The sequence below is a fragment of the Cololabis saira genome, chromosome 23 (genome assembly GCF_033807715.1).
Source record: "Cololabis saira isolate AMF1-May2022 chromosome 23, fColSai1.1, whole genome shotgun sequence".
NCBI classification, from domain to species: Eukaryota; Metazoa; Chordata; class Actinopteri; order Beloniformes; family Belonidae; genus Cololabis; species Cololabis saira.
The window spans coordinates 27,208,528-27,222,515 of NC_084609.1; the positions used below are offsets into that span (position 1 = coordinate 27,208,528).

The following is a 13,988-nucleotide window of genomic DNA, read 5'->3' on the forward strand; positions in this document are numbered from 1 at the left end:
GCGGACACAGGAGTTGGCAGTCAGCAAGTATTGTTAAGCAATACATGAATGATCTGGGTCTTTGCAATACATGGCGCTCTCTACACCCAACCCTTAGGAACTACACTTTTTTCTCAGCCGTTCATCACTCATATTCTAGGTTAGATTATTTTTTAGTCAGTAGCTCTCTGATGAGAGATATCTCAGAATCACAAATTCACCCAATCATTATTAGCGATCACGCACCTGTTTCTTTCACTCTGGGGAAGAGGGGGAGCGTATCATCCTCCAAAGTTTGGAGATTTAATACATCATTGCTCAAAGACCCCGACTTTATTAATTTTTTTAAGAAAGAATGGGATATATTTTTACAAAATAACGACCAGCCGGAAATATCAGCGAGCGTTCTATGGGAAGCAGGAAAAGCAGTAATGCGAGGCAAAATAATTTCCTTTTCTTCAAATAAGAAAAAAAAAGACAACTTAAAAACAAAAGAATTAGAGTGTGAAATAAAGACGCTAGAGGAGGCCTTCCAGACCTCTGCAGACGAACGTATCCTTAACAGAATAAGGAAAACTAAAATAGAATTAAAGCGACACTACGTAACTTTTCCACCTTAATATCATATTTCCAGAGTCATTGTGATGGTACATCAACTTCCAACAGGTTTAATGAACCTCTGTCATCATCTGAGGGGGTCTGTATCGCTTTCACTGGCACTATGTAACTTTGAGGAGCATGGTAGGAACCCTGCCACACTAAAAAACTACAAATTTTACGGCTTTGACTGCTTTACGGCACATACGTCACTTCCCCCTCCTTCCCGATTCGTAGTCGAGACAAAAATGGGCGGGGCTTGGAGCGCAGAGGCTGAGCTCAGCAGAAGCTGGTGTTGAGCTAAACGAGGAGCTGGTATCATGGCCGAAGCAGCGAAAAAAACAAAGAAAATAAAAGTTTTAACGGAGCGGAGGAGGCGAAAAAAAGAAAGCGGGAGAGTAACAAGCTAAATGCCCGAACAAAAATAAACATTGGCCCGGCGTTCACTCACTACAAGCCCTTGTAGCCGTCGTCTTGGACAAGAGATGGTTGAAGGATGTAAAGACGTTCATCACCTCCAGGTATGCACTTTTGTCAACACCTATGTCAGTGTGTTTTACAAAAACAATTATCCTAAATGTTGGTGGTGGTCGGAGGGGCCGTTAGGCGCGATATGGCAGCCACGCTTCTGTCAGTCTGCCCCAGGGCAGCTGTGGCTACAGATGTAGTTTACCACCACCTGTGAGGATGTGTATGAATGAATGATTTCTGTAAAAAGCGCTCTGGGTGCCTAGAAGGGCGCTATATAAATCCAAGTCATCATTATTATTATTATTATTTATCCTGAAACTACTACAGCTGCTGTAAGTGTTGCTACTGTATCAAATGTCAATATCTATGTAAACCTTTTGACTCTTCAAGTCTGTATACAGATACCTATACACTGATGGTAAAAGCAACACATTTGTAGATATAGTAAAATATAGCCAGAAAAATGAAATATATAGGCAAAGTATACACTTCCAGATAAAAGGAATACAATATAAAAACCATATAAGCATATAAAATAAATCTATTTTGTTGGAATTATATTAAAATAATAACAACGGTAGTAAAAGAAACCTTATATGGTGTTTATAATGTGTCGTTTTATCTTGTGAGTGTATAAATATATACATTTCTCTAATTTTTCTATAGCTATACATTAATTGCTTTTACTGTCTGCGTAATTACAGTGACTTCAACAAAGAAAAAAATTCAAACTTGTGATCAACAAAATATGTTGAATGATTTATAGGTCAGTAATTATCAGAAAGACATAATGTTTTTGTATCTTTATTCTCACACTCTGCAGGACTACATCAGATCTGGAAAACTTCAGAATCACATCCTCATGCAGGGAAGGGTTCTCCTACACTCCAGCAGTGAATCAGGGAAGGTTCTCCTACTCCAGCAGTGAATCAGGGAAGGTTCTCCTACTCCAGCAGTGAATCAGGGAAGGTTCTCCTACTCCAGCAGTGAATCAGGGAAGGTTCTCCTACACTCCAGCAGTGAATCGCACGCGGACTCTCCCAGCACGAAACATGGATGGACACAAGATGCTACTGCTACTATAGTCATTATATTTATTCACAGTAACTTCTTACACTGTTTCATAGTTCAGTTTTTATTATCAGTTCATTATTTTTAGTTTATTTTTCTACTACTCTATTTACACTTGTTTACTTTATTCACAGTAATGTATCCTGTCATACAGTTGTTCATTACTGCTACTGTGATACAGATTACTTATTGTTTATAATAAGTATGTATGGGATAACTGCTGTCACTATGCAAATGACAAAGTTCAAGAATTTTTCTATTTTCTGAAAGGTGTGTAAATAAAAGTCTGTCTTGTTTTGCACAAATGTCTTTATTTTAAACACACACAAAAACAACTGTACAGGAAAAAATGGAACAAAAAAAAACAATATCAAAATATTTGCAGTAATCCTCATAAAGGTTCCATTCTACAGAAGACGGCGAGCCCTGAAACCAGTCAGTGTACTGTCTCATTGGGTCTGGAAAGGTGTCTCTTATTTTCCAAACATCATGCTGCCAGAGCACAAACTGGCGATATGTATATATATGCATATATATATGATATATATGCTGCGTGTTGGTTCTGTCTTTGTGGGGGTTCAAACTCTGATGAGGTAGAGGTAAAGGTGTTCTCACGAACAGCAGATTCCTGATAAAACAAGAGACATAATTGTTATGATACAAATGTAAATGTAGAGTTCTATGTTCAATAAGAATCAAAATTAGAATGTTTTCACATATTCGTCTTGGGTTTTGGTAATTCTAAAATTACTGACAATATCAACAACAGACAGAAAAATAATAGTGATCATAAAAATGTGTAATTCGCAATGAGGAAGCTTTATAAAATAATAATACAATTGAATAGAATAACAGCACTAGAGGAAATAATGCAATGCAAAGAAAATGTATAGAACATTTCTAGTATTTTTCCTGAGAACTGTAAAATTGTGCAGGGCTGATCTGCAAAATATAAGGAATGGGCATTCAGTTATTCACAGGTTATAAAGTATTTTTTCATTTTGTCAGTAAGTATGTTGGACTACTAATTTATGACGAAATCCTTCTAAAAAACGTGACAGGAAAAAGGTGCAGAGCGTATGAGTTTGTAGGGCGCATTATCTCGCTGAAAACCAAGTTGAACTTAGTGTTTTTCAACATCGTCATATTATATTGTTTAACCAAAAATAGATACATTACCTCTTCGCTATCCATCCTGCAAACGACCGCTGAAAACAAAAGTAGTTTTGAAAGTCTGTCCCGCCTTCTCTCATCAAAACAAATGCAGCGACCAGATCCATGGCAGCGACGGGGAAGGGGGTTTTCCGGCAGTACGCGCTGGTGCTCATGGGAAATGGAGTGTTCTTTCTGGTAAAGCACTACCGATTTTTGTCCAAAGGAGGCGCCAAACTCAACAAAGCTGAAAGTTCCGTTGTGCTGCTTTAAATAAAATAATTGACGCAAAAACGCAGTTTCTAGTACAAAGGCTTCGCCTGGAAAACTTTGCACATGCTAACAGATCGGGAAAATACTTAGCCAATCAATTAAAAATAAACAAAGAAAAAACAACCATAACATCCATTAAGGACCAGTCAGGGGGAGTTACACATGACCCCTGTTTAATAAATTCAGTCTTTAGAGACTTTTACTATAAATTATACTCGTCACAAATTGAACCATCTGATCAATCCATTAATGAGTTTCTTGGAGACATTAATCTGCCGAAGTTACATCAGGAACAGGTTATGAATTTAGACTCACCGCTCTCAATAGGAGAACTCCATGAAGCTCTTCAACATATGCCCAATAATAAAGCTCCGGGCCCAGATGGTTTCCCAGCTGAATTTTACAAGGAATTCTGGAGTATATTAGCACCAACATTTTATAAAATGATTCTAAATGCTAGGGAAAATAAAAGCTTACCCTTAAATATGAACTCTGCTAATATTAGTCTTTTATTAAAACCGGACAAGGATCCCTTGCTCCCATCGAGCTACCGCCCAATTTCATTGATAAATGTAGACCTTAAAATAATTAGCAAGGCCATTACTGAACGTCTGAAAAGAGTCACCCCTTCTATTATACATCCGGATCAAACAGGCTTCATTAAAGGTAGACATTCGTCTACTAATATTCGCAGATTATTAAATATTATAGACTATTCGAGTATCAATAAACAGGAGACTACTATTATATCCTTAGACGCGGAAAAAGCATTTGATAAGGTAAATTGGAAGTTTCTATTGGCAACTTTGCATAAATTTGGATTTGGCGAATCTTTCATTGACTGGATAAAAATATTATACAGCTCTCCCAAGGCACGTGTAAGGACAAATGATCAAATCTCTACAAGTTTTACCTTGCAAAGAGGCACTAGACAGGGTTGCCCTCTCTCTCCCTCATTATTTGCAATATTTATTGAACCTTTAGCAGCAGCTATTAGACAAAATCAAAATATTAAAGGTATACAATGTAAAATATTAGAGCACAAAATTAGTCTTTATGCGGATGACGTACTCCTCTTCCTCCAGAACTCACGATCTTCACTATCACAGACAATTGCACTTATAGAGGGATTTTCATCTCTGTCTGATTATTCTATTAATTGGTCTAAATCCACTGTTCTGTGTGTTAACTGCAATTTTAGGAATATAACCAATACTCAATTACAATCAGGGAACATTAGATATTTAGGCATAAACATCTCCCCTAGGCTGTCAGAGTTAATAAAATTAAATCATGTTCAGCTTATAAAGAAAATAGAAGATGATCTTTCCAGATGGAGCTCTCTCCCCATTTCGCTCATGGGTAGAATAGCCACCATTAAAATGATGGTTTTACCAAAAGTAAATTATTTTTTCTCAATGATACCATGCAAACCCCCTCTTTCCTGGTTTAAATCGTTGGACTCATATGTATCAAAATTTCTGTGGAAAAATAAAACTCCACGTATTAGTTTAAAGACATTGCAAAAATCCAAAGAATATGGAGGTTTAGAATTACCTAATTTTCAGTATTACTTCATAGCCAGTAAGTTACAGTATATTGTAAAATGGTCAAAAGATCATCCTTTAGATAGTCAATGGCTGGACTCAGAGCAAGTGTTTTGTAATGAACTAGAAATCTCAGAGTTACCATTTATTAGTCAAAGTATCAAACGTCATCAATGTTTCAAAAGCATTAATATTAGCACAACTTTATCAGCTTGGTGGGAATTTCTTAAAATAGCTAAAATTTCACTTTTTCCATGTGACCGTACACCCATATGGAACAACCCAGACATCGTGAAAAATGATAAAAAGATGGTTAACTTCGTTCAATGGAGAGATCAAGGAATACGGTACTTACAGCACGTAATTGTAGGAGGACAGTTTGTACCTTTCAATACACTTATTGTTCAATACGGAGTTAGCAGGAATACATTTTTAGAGTATCAACAACTTAAGGCAATAATAAATAAAACATACAAAATTAGCCAATTAGATTTACAACTTCCCGCTAAGATAATAGATTTATTGAATCTAAGCACTTTAAAGTTGTTATCAAAACTCTACAGGTTAGTGTCTAAACTGGACGATTCAGTCTCTCTCCCGATCTCTAAGTGGGAGGCGGATCTCTCTCTTAATACCGACCAGTTTTCTTGGTCACAAATATGCTTAAATACGTTTACTATGACTAAAAACCCAAACCTACAACTTATACAGTACAAAGTTCTTCATAGAATACATTATACTGGACAAAGGATGTTCCAGATGGGCTTTGTCACCTCTAATATCTGTTCACAGTGCACAGAGAACACCCCAGATAATTATATGCATGCTTTATGGTTCTGTACACCGGTACAGAGGTTCTGGAAGGAGATTTGTGAGGATTTATCCACATGGATCAACCACAGAATCCCAGTATGCCCCACGGTATGTATATTAGGTCACCTGGGAGACACTCAAATAGATCCTAATTGGACACACCGGGTTCTCACTGCCTTATGTATCGCAAAGAAAACCATTTTAGTAAATTGGAAACAAAAATCCAGTTTATGTATCAACCATTTTAGGAATCTTTTATCAGATCATATTAGTAGTGAGATAATGTCTGCCTCCACTGAACAACATTCGGCTGAATTGCACTCTCTGTGGTCCCCGTTTATTGGCTTCGTTACCTAGTGGGGGCGGGGGGGTGGTGATCTCGTAGCCCTTGGGGTTGGGGGTCGGCTTGGGGGGTCTGGGGCGCGGGCCTCTGGTGGCCCCTGGGGGGCGGTGGGGGGGGCCGCGGGGCCCTGTCCCTAGCCGGTGGGGGCCTTGGGGGCCTGTGGGGGGGGTTACCTCATGGCGGTGGGGGGGGGTGGCTGGGGAGGGCTCGGGCGGGGGGCTGTGGCTGGGGCGTCTCCGGGCCTCCCGGGGGGGGCGGGGCCGTGGACGTGGGGGTCCCACCCGGAGGGCCCGGCCCTGCCTGGGTGGGGGGTGGCTGTCTGCGCTGGGGGGGCATTGCTGCCTTGGTCCTCCGTCGCTGGGCGGGGGCCAAGTGCCCCTGCGGATGTGGGGACTCCGGGACCCTTGGGGTGTCCGCCGGGGTGGCCTCGGGGGGGGGGTGGGGCCGGGTCCGGGGAGCGGGCTTCCCCTGACCGGGGGGTGCACGGGCGGGCGCGACGGCGGGGTGGCACCATTCCCAGGTATCTATGTCTTATGTTGTCAGTATGAATGGGAGGATGTTGGACCGTTTCCTCCTCCGTCTGGGGGCTCCGGCGGCGCCGGGGGCGCCCTTGGAGGTACGGTGGGGCCCTTGCCCGGCTCGGGGGGCCGGCCCCCGTCTACTGGACGGCCGGTGGGGGGACGCGGGTGTCTTATCAGGGCCGGCTTTGCTGGTCCTGCTTCCTGGCTTCGGCCTCCGCTCCCCCTCTTGCCCCCCCTACACGATTCATACGCACATAGGCGAAAGGCGGGGGGTCCGGGTCGTGGGGGGCACTGTCCCGCGGGGCCTGGCACTCCCCGCCTCACGGTTTTAACAGCAAAATAGACACTGCACATTCAACACTTAATAAATACATTTGACAAGGACACGTAGTTCGGGAGGGGGGGGGGGTCTGTGTCAATCGATACTTGGCCCTCCCTCCTCCCTGTTTTTATGGCATTAATCACATGCACTCAACACAAGGGGCGGGAGGGGGTCCCACATCACCCGCGTTCCCTCACCGGCCTGGGCCTGGGACGGGTGGGTCGGGTTACCCGGGCCTGGCGGGGCCCGCCGTGCAGCCTGGGGTGCCTTCTGGCGGTGCTGGATCCCCCCGGGGAGGGGGAAACGGTGCGTGATTGTATGTCTGTGTCGGTGAGAATGCGGTATGGAAGGGTCCTGCCATGGAGGATTTGAGCCTCCATTGGCAGGACATCAAAAACTTAATAATTTATCAATATTATATTATACAAAGATGGTTATTATTATTATTATTATTATTATTAGTATTATTATTAGTATTATTATTATTATTATGTATAGTATATTATATTATTATTAGTATAGGTATCGGATAGGTGAATGGATGAATGAATGGGATGCCTGGGTCTGGGGCCCTCCGTTGTCGGGCCTGCGCGGGTGTCGCCTTGTTGGGGGGTTCCCTCTCTCCGGGCCCGTCTCCGGTCCCCCCCGCTGCCTCTACGGCGGGGCGCCCCTCTGGTCTTGGAGGGCCACTTTCTTAGGGGACGGGTGCGCCTGCCCGCGTCGGCGGCCGGGGCGGCTCTGTCTCTCCGGGCGGGCTGGCCCCCTGCCGGGTGGGGGTCGCTGGCCTGAAGGGTGAGGGCCTCCTGGCCGCGTGTCCGGCCCGGACCGGGTGGCCGGGGATTGCCTGGGTCGCGGTCCGCCGCCGCGGGATCCCTGGCTGCTTCTTTCCGCGCCGTGGGGGCCCCGCCCGCGGGCCCCCTCGGCCGCCACCGGGTGGGGGGGGGGGCCTCGCAGGCGGTGGGTTGCCTCCCTCCTACTTCTCCCCTCTGTGGGGTTGCCGGTGGCCTGGGTTCCGGGCTCTTCCTTGTCGGCCTCTGGTCTCACGGGTGGCGGGGTTGCTCCCCCCCCTCCCCCACTATAGATACACTTCAGGTGGAGCTTTGTTTGGTTTATTACACACACACACACACACACACACACACACACACACACACACACACACACACACACATATAGTAATTTAGTCACACGCATACACACACACACACACACACACACACACACACACACACACATGCATGATCATATACATACACACACACACACATAGACATACACACTGGCTTGTTCACCTGCATGCTGGCTCTCTAGTTTTTGGGTTTAGGTAGCGGTAGCGATAGCTTAGCTCAGACTGCGATCAGATCTCAAGATTTAGGTCGATTGCTGTTCGTGTTTTGGATGGCTCCGTGCCGGTTTCGTGCTTTGATTGTGGTTTTTTTTGTTGCAGATTTCCAGTGCTTGACGTGTGTCTCCGTGTGTTCCTGCTTCCTGGATTGGCAGTGGATGTCGTCACCACCCCCCCCCACCCCCTCCCCCCCCCAAAAAAAAAAAAAAAAAAAAAAAAAAAAAAAAAACTGGGTTTGTATGTGTATATTTATGTATGTGTACGCATATGTGTGCGTATATATATGTATATATTACATATAGTAATAATGCACATATATACACTTTTGGTTTCTACCGTCATGGTATCAATCAATAATATGTGTGCAGACAAGGTAAAAAAAAAAAAAAAAAAAAAAAAAAAAAAAAAAAAAAAGAAACCCGGTGAAACTCCTTTTCGCCCTGCTCCTCTCCATCCTTCAGGGTCCCTCTCTGGATCAGACTGCGGACCAGCCTCAGGTCGTGGCTCAGCTGGTACAGCTTCTCGTCTGTAGAGATGTAAACCGTGTTAGTGGCCACAGCCAAGTGGCGGATTTCTCCTTCAAAAGTGAAACCTTCATCTTCCTCCAGACATTGAGCCGTTTCCACCCAAAGAAAAACCATCAGACCGAGAAGCAGGATCATCTTGTAACAAAGTTGTCATCAGGCATGAAACTGTTCCTGTGGGACTTTTTTCAACCAACTCTCTGTGGTGATGTAGTAACAGGTGACAGTTTATATACAGGTCAGATCTGTCAAGCAAGGAGGCATATAAATGCATTAGCAAAAATCGGAAATTGGCATTAATAGTGTTATTCAGTTGCTCATATGCCATACACTTGTGTGCAGTCAGGTAATCTGTAGCACTGAACCATGTTGTATATGTTGTAAGCACATTAATAAAATGTGATCACACTGTAATCTGTAATTTTCGCTAGAAATCATACATGCATACAATAAAATGGAGTGTAAACCCACAGGTGTAAATGTGTGTATTCTTTTTGCACAATTTTGCACCGGCTTTGTGGGTGAAAATAACGCTACCAGCTCACTCGTCTATACATCTGTGATGTGTAGTCAGAGTTACATCCTGCTGTTCTGAAACAGATTCTCAAACTTGCCATGTCTTTTTTGTAAGAGGGACTTTGTTCTTCTACAGCAGTGGTTTCCGAAATGGGGGGCGTGCCCCCTAGGGGGATTGCGGCGCTATTGCAGGGGGGCGCGGCGAGGTTGGAAGGTAGATTAATTTTTTTTTTTTTTTTTTCTTTTAAGATTTTGCCTTCAATACATATGTGCAATGAGAGAGAGACAGGAAATAGGGGGAAGAGAGAAGGGGAATGACATGAAGTAATGGTCTGGCCAGCGGGAATCTAACCGGGGACCTGCTGCTTCAGTTCCCACAACTACCCGGCGCTACTGAGGAAGATGCATGTGGTAATCTCTCACCTCCAACCCCGGTTTGAGAGGATCTGTAACATGAACAAACCCACCCCACTCACTGAAAAGGTGTGGGGGTTAAAGCTGACATTTTTGCAGAGCAATTGTTGAAATTTTGAGGGGGGGCGGGGGCGGTGGCTCGAAAATTCTGTTACGTACAAAAGGGAGGCCTGGCAAAAAAAGTTTGGGAACCAACCACTGTTCTACAGTAAACGGATGTAAATGTGGCCTGTGGTATATACCTCACTCATACATTGCTGGGCTGCATTTTTATACAACAAATCCACCATTGTAGGCCAGCTCTTGAATCGCAATAACTTCCGATCACTGAATATGTCACACTTACAGATTCTAAATGCTTTAATATTTAACTTTACAATGTATTCTTTATTTAAGCAAACAAATCAATAGTTTTTGCTTGTGTGGGAAAGAAAAAGTTTAATAACACCTGCTGAGTCAATTAAATAATATGAAAACAGAAAACTGTAAATTGTCAAGAAATGACAAAGTGTAAGGTAAGATTATCTTGACCTGTAGAGAAAGTGAATGTAGAAAAGTGCAGCGAGATGTGCGTTGAGCCAGGATTTTAGAGGGGTTGGATAATGAGGTTTTCCTGGTAAAGAAGTGTGTGCAAGAGTTTCTTGAAAGCAAAGCTGGACGTCCCTGCTCTGGTAGTAACTGGTAGCTCATTGCACCAACGTGGAACCACAAATGAGGACAGTCAGGATTGTTGGGCGTGTTGAGGGCTCAGCGCCAGATGGCGTTTCATGGAATAACATAATGGCTGGGCATGAGTATAAGCCTACAGGTAAAAGCCCCAAGTATAATTAATAGCACAACAAACATTATACTCTTTTAAACAAGAATGATGATGCATAATGACTTTTCAGGACAGTACATGACTATGTAGAATGACAAGCAAACAGGCTGTAAATGTTTGTTTCTTCACAAAGTCAGTGAGACCTAGTTAATCTCACGATACGGTACGATACACGATATTGAGGTCACGACAACGATATGATATTATAGCAGTATTTTTTTAACAACCTTGAATGAGGAACATATGACTGGAAAAAATGGTCTTTTATTTGAAAGACACAAAATACAAAACAATACTGTACGTTTGCCCTATTGTTACAGTTTGTAATGCTTTATAACTGTTTTAAAGAAGTTTTAAAGAGCAAGCCAGGTCAACCATTTTCCACAAACTGAACTAAAAGTAAATGTCAGGTATGCATTATTCATCTTCAGTTTCATAAAAGTAAAAAAAAAATTGCCACAAACTGAATAGTTTCTCTCATGTATGATTTGACTTTTTTCTTTTCCAGAAATTTAACAACTAAAATTAAATAAATAAATACAAGTAAATAAATAAACTATGAAAAGTCTCAAACACAATATGCAACATGACTGATATTTAGCTTATGACAGAGCTTAGAGCTTCAGCCACATCAAAAATCAGTTTGAACATGCCCACTGTAGGCCTACCCAGATTTAAAAATAGCAACAGTAAATAAACAAATGTGGCTCTTAATAACATACAATTTTTAAAAAGTGAACGGTGCAGCAGAATGAGGTAAATATGATTATTGGAAGGTGCATTGTTACAGCATGATAGTGTTATGATAAATTTCTGTTATTATTGTTATTTTTATTGCACGGTGATTGATTTCTCTGAGAGGTTCTCTGAGAACTTAGACTGTAAGGTGAACCCCGTTATCGTTTCATCCCGTTCCCACCTTTGGGGACGACACAACCTTTACATCATAAAAAAGATTGATTCATGCTCACCTTAGAAGTACTAAAAACCCTGCAAGAGTCCCGTGATCAGGACCGCAAAACTGTACTAGTTTCTTCTGAGCGTAGTCAGATTTTGGTCCACGGGTCGAGGCGCGGTCGTCACCCCCACGACACGTATTGTGACGTTTATATCCGAAATTTCGTGGCACGATATATTGTTACAGCCCTGAGACCTGAGTCCCTTTAGTATCATCCTTGTGGTCAAAGTTGTAATACGGAAGTGTCTGTGGAGTAGAGTAATGGCGACATCTAGTGGCCGCTTTGGGAACTTCATCAACGAAGCTTTCTTTTTACTGTTGTTTTGTAGCACCAGACCACACAATAACACACACGGCGACACACGCTACTTTTACCGGTGTCATATAAGAAATTAGTTGTTTTTTTTCTTTTAAAAATTTTCCAAAAGTCTCTGGGTACCTATAATAGTGCTATAGAGCACATTTGTAATATTATTATTATTTATTTATTACCATCATATTCGATGTACAGGAACAACGAAGATAACTTACGTGCACTGAAATTCATAATCCGTAAATCACAGGTTTTTTTGGTGATTGTCTGTGCAGTATCTATCTAAGCAGTATCATCTCCACCTGCGCAGTAATAATAGCAGCTATATACTGTCCACTCACTTTTCTATGACCCTCTCTCTCTCTCTCTCTCTCTCTCTCTCTCTCTCTCTCTCTCTCTCTCTCTCTCTCTCTCTCTCTCTCTCTCTCTCTCTCTCTCTCTACTTTTCCTTTCAGTTTGTGGTTTTACCGTTGGTATAAAACATGTTACGAACTGTTACGTGAGCGTTGTGTGGTGGTTGGATAACTCTTTAACGGAATAAACAGCAGCAGGGAGAGGGATAACGTTTTCAATCAGCACTTTACTTGATTCCACACTTTTTTTTAACTTATTTAACAAGAACGACAAACTCAGATGTAAACAATTTGATTCCACACTTTTTTTATTATTATTATTTGATTCCACACTACTGACACACTACTGACAACAATGGTCATTTGTTTATACTGTTCTCTTGTAATGTTTCTGTGATTCCAGTTCTGTTCATTTGGATTGATTGATTCATGTCAGCTGTATTGCTCAGCAGGGCATTATAATGCAAGTTCACCCTTTCAAGTTCACCCTTTTCAATTAACTTTTATTTCTGTTTGTCATATCATTTTTGACATTAGATATTAATGTATTTATGTTTGTAGTCAAGTATTTTTTTTTATATTTGTCATTTCAGCTGTCCACCATTATTCTGTATGATAATGCTCATAGCCAATTTGCAGAGGCAGTTGAGAAAAAACAAAAGGCAATGGAGGTTTAAAAGTAGCGGAAAACATAGCCAAAAGTCAGGAAAGTCAGAGGGAGGCCTACGCAAAAAGAGTGCAGAAGAAGTACAGGAACACCTCGTTCAAAGTCGACGATGAGGTCCTGCTTTTTAATATGAGGAAACGGGGTAGGAAAGGAGGAATGGAGCCCGATTTCACTGGACCGTACACCATAAGGGAGCCCTACGAGCCCTACGAGCCCTACAGCCCCCACGGCACCCACGGGAGAATGGCAATGTGTCCATGAAACAGACGTCGCCACAAGCTGTTTCACAAGCACGGTTAAACGTAGCTTGTGCTTCAGTTGAAAGGTCAGTGGTATCAAACAGTAATTTAATTTGCTTTATTTGCTCTGACAAAATGTAGTTTGTACGTTCTATTTTATGTCTTATGAAATCTATGATTAACAGGTAATACAGATGATTACTGCGTGGTGTGCTCCTATCTGGAAAGCGATGGGGATACGAGCATGATAGAAATGGTAAAGTATGATTAAAATGTGTGCTTTGTATGGCCCATTATTCCATTATATCCATTATTTTTATATCAATTGCCCAGCCATAGTGCTTTGTATTGTATCATTAATTTATATTGATGTATATCTTTTATTTGTTTGTAGGTGCAGTGCGAGTCCTACAGTAGGTGGGCACATTTTGAATGTGTCCACTATGACAAAGTGTGCCTTTACTTTTATTTCTTATTATTTTATACTTATCAATCCAAAAATAGTGATTACAAAATTGATAAATTGGGGGGTATAAGTATGCTGACATTCATCCCGCAGAGGCAGTGAGGTGATTAGTATCTTATCTGAATGCATTAAGTGACGGGAGCATTATTTGATAGGATGTTACTGGACTATCAAATAATGCCACCCCTGAAATACTGATTTAAAATGGATAATGTGGGATGTTCAGTATTTGATCCTTCAAAATACACTACCCATGACATGAATCGTATTACACATTGTGAACA

At 42.0% G+C, this 13,988-nt stretch overlaps 1 protein-coding gene across 1 annotated transcript in view; it reads right to left on the reverse strand.

Moving 5' to 3' along the window:
• Nucleotides 1–9,096, reverse strand: part of LOC133424167 (uncharacterized) — a 48,194-nt gene extending 39,098 nt beyond the window's left edge. The window contains exon 1 of the mRNA XM_061714616.1: nucleotides 8,864–9,096. Coding sequence (XP_061570600.1) covers nucleotides 8,864–9,096 — 233 coding nt within the window. The remainder of the gene's footprint in view (nucleotides 1–8,863) is intronic.
• Nucleotides 9,097–13,988: the final 4,892 nt, after the last annotated feature.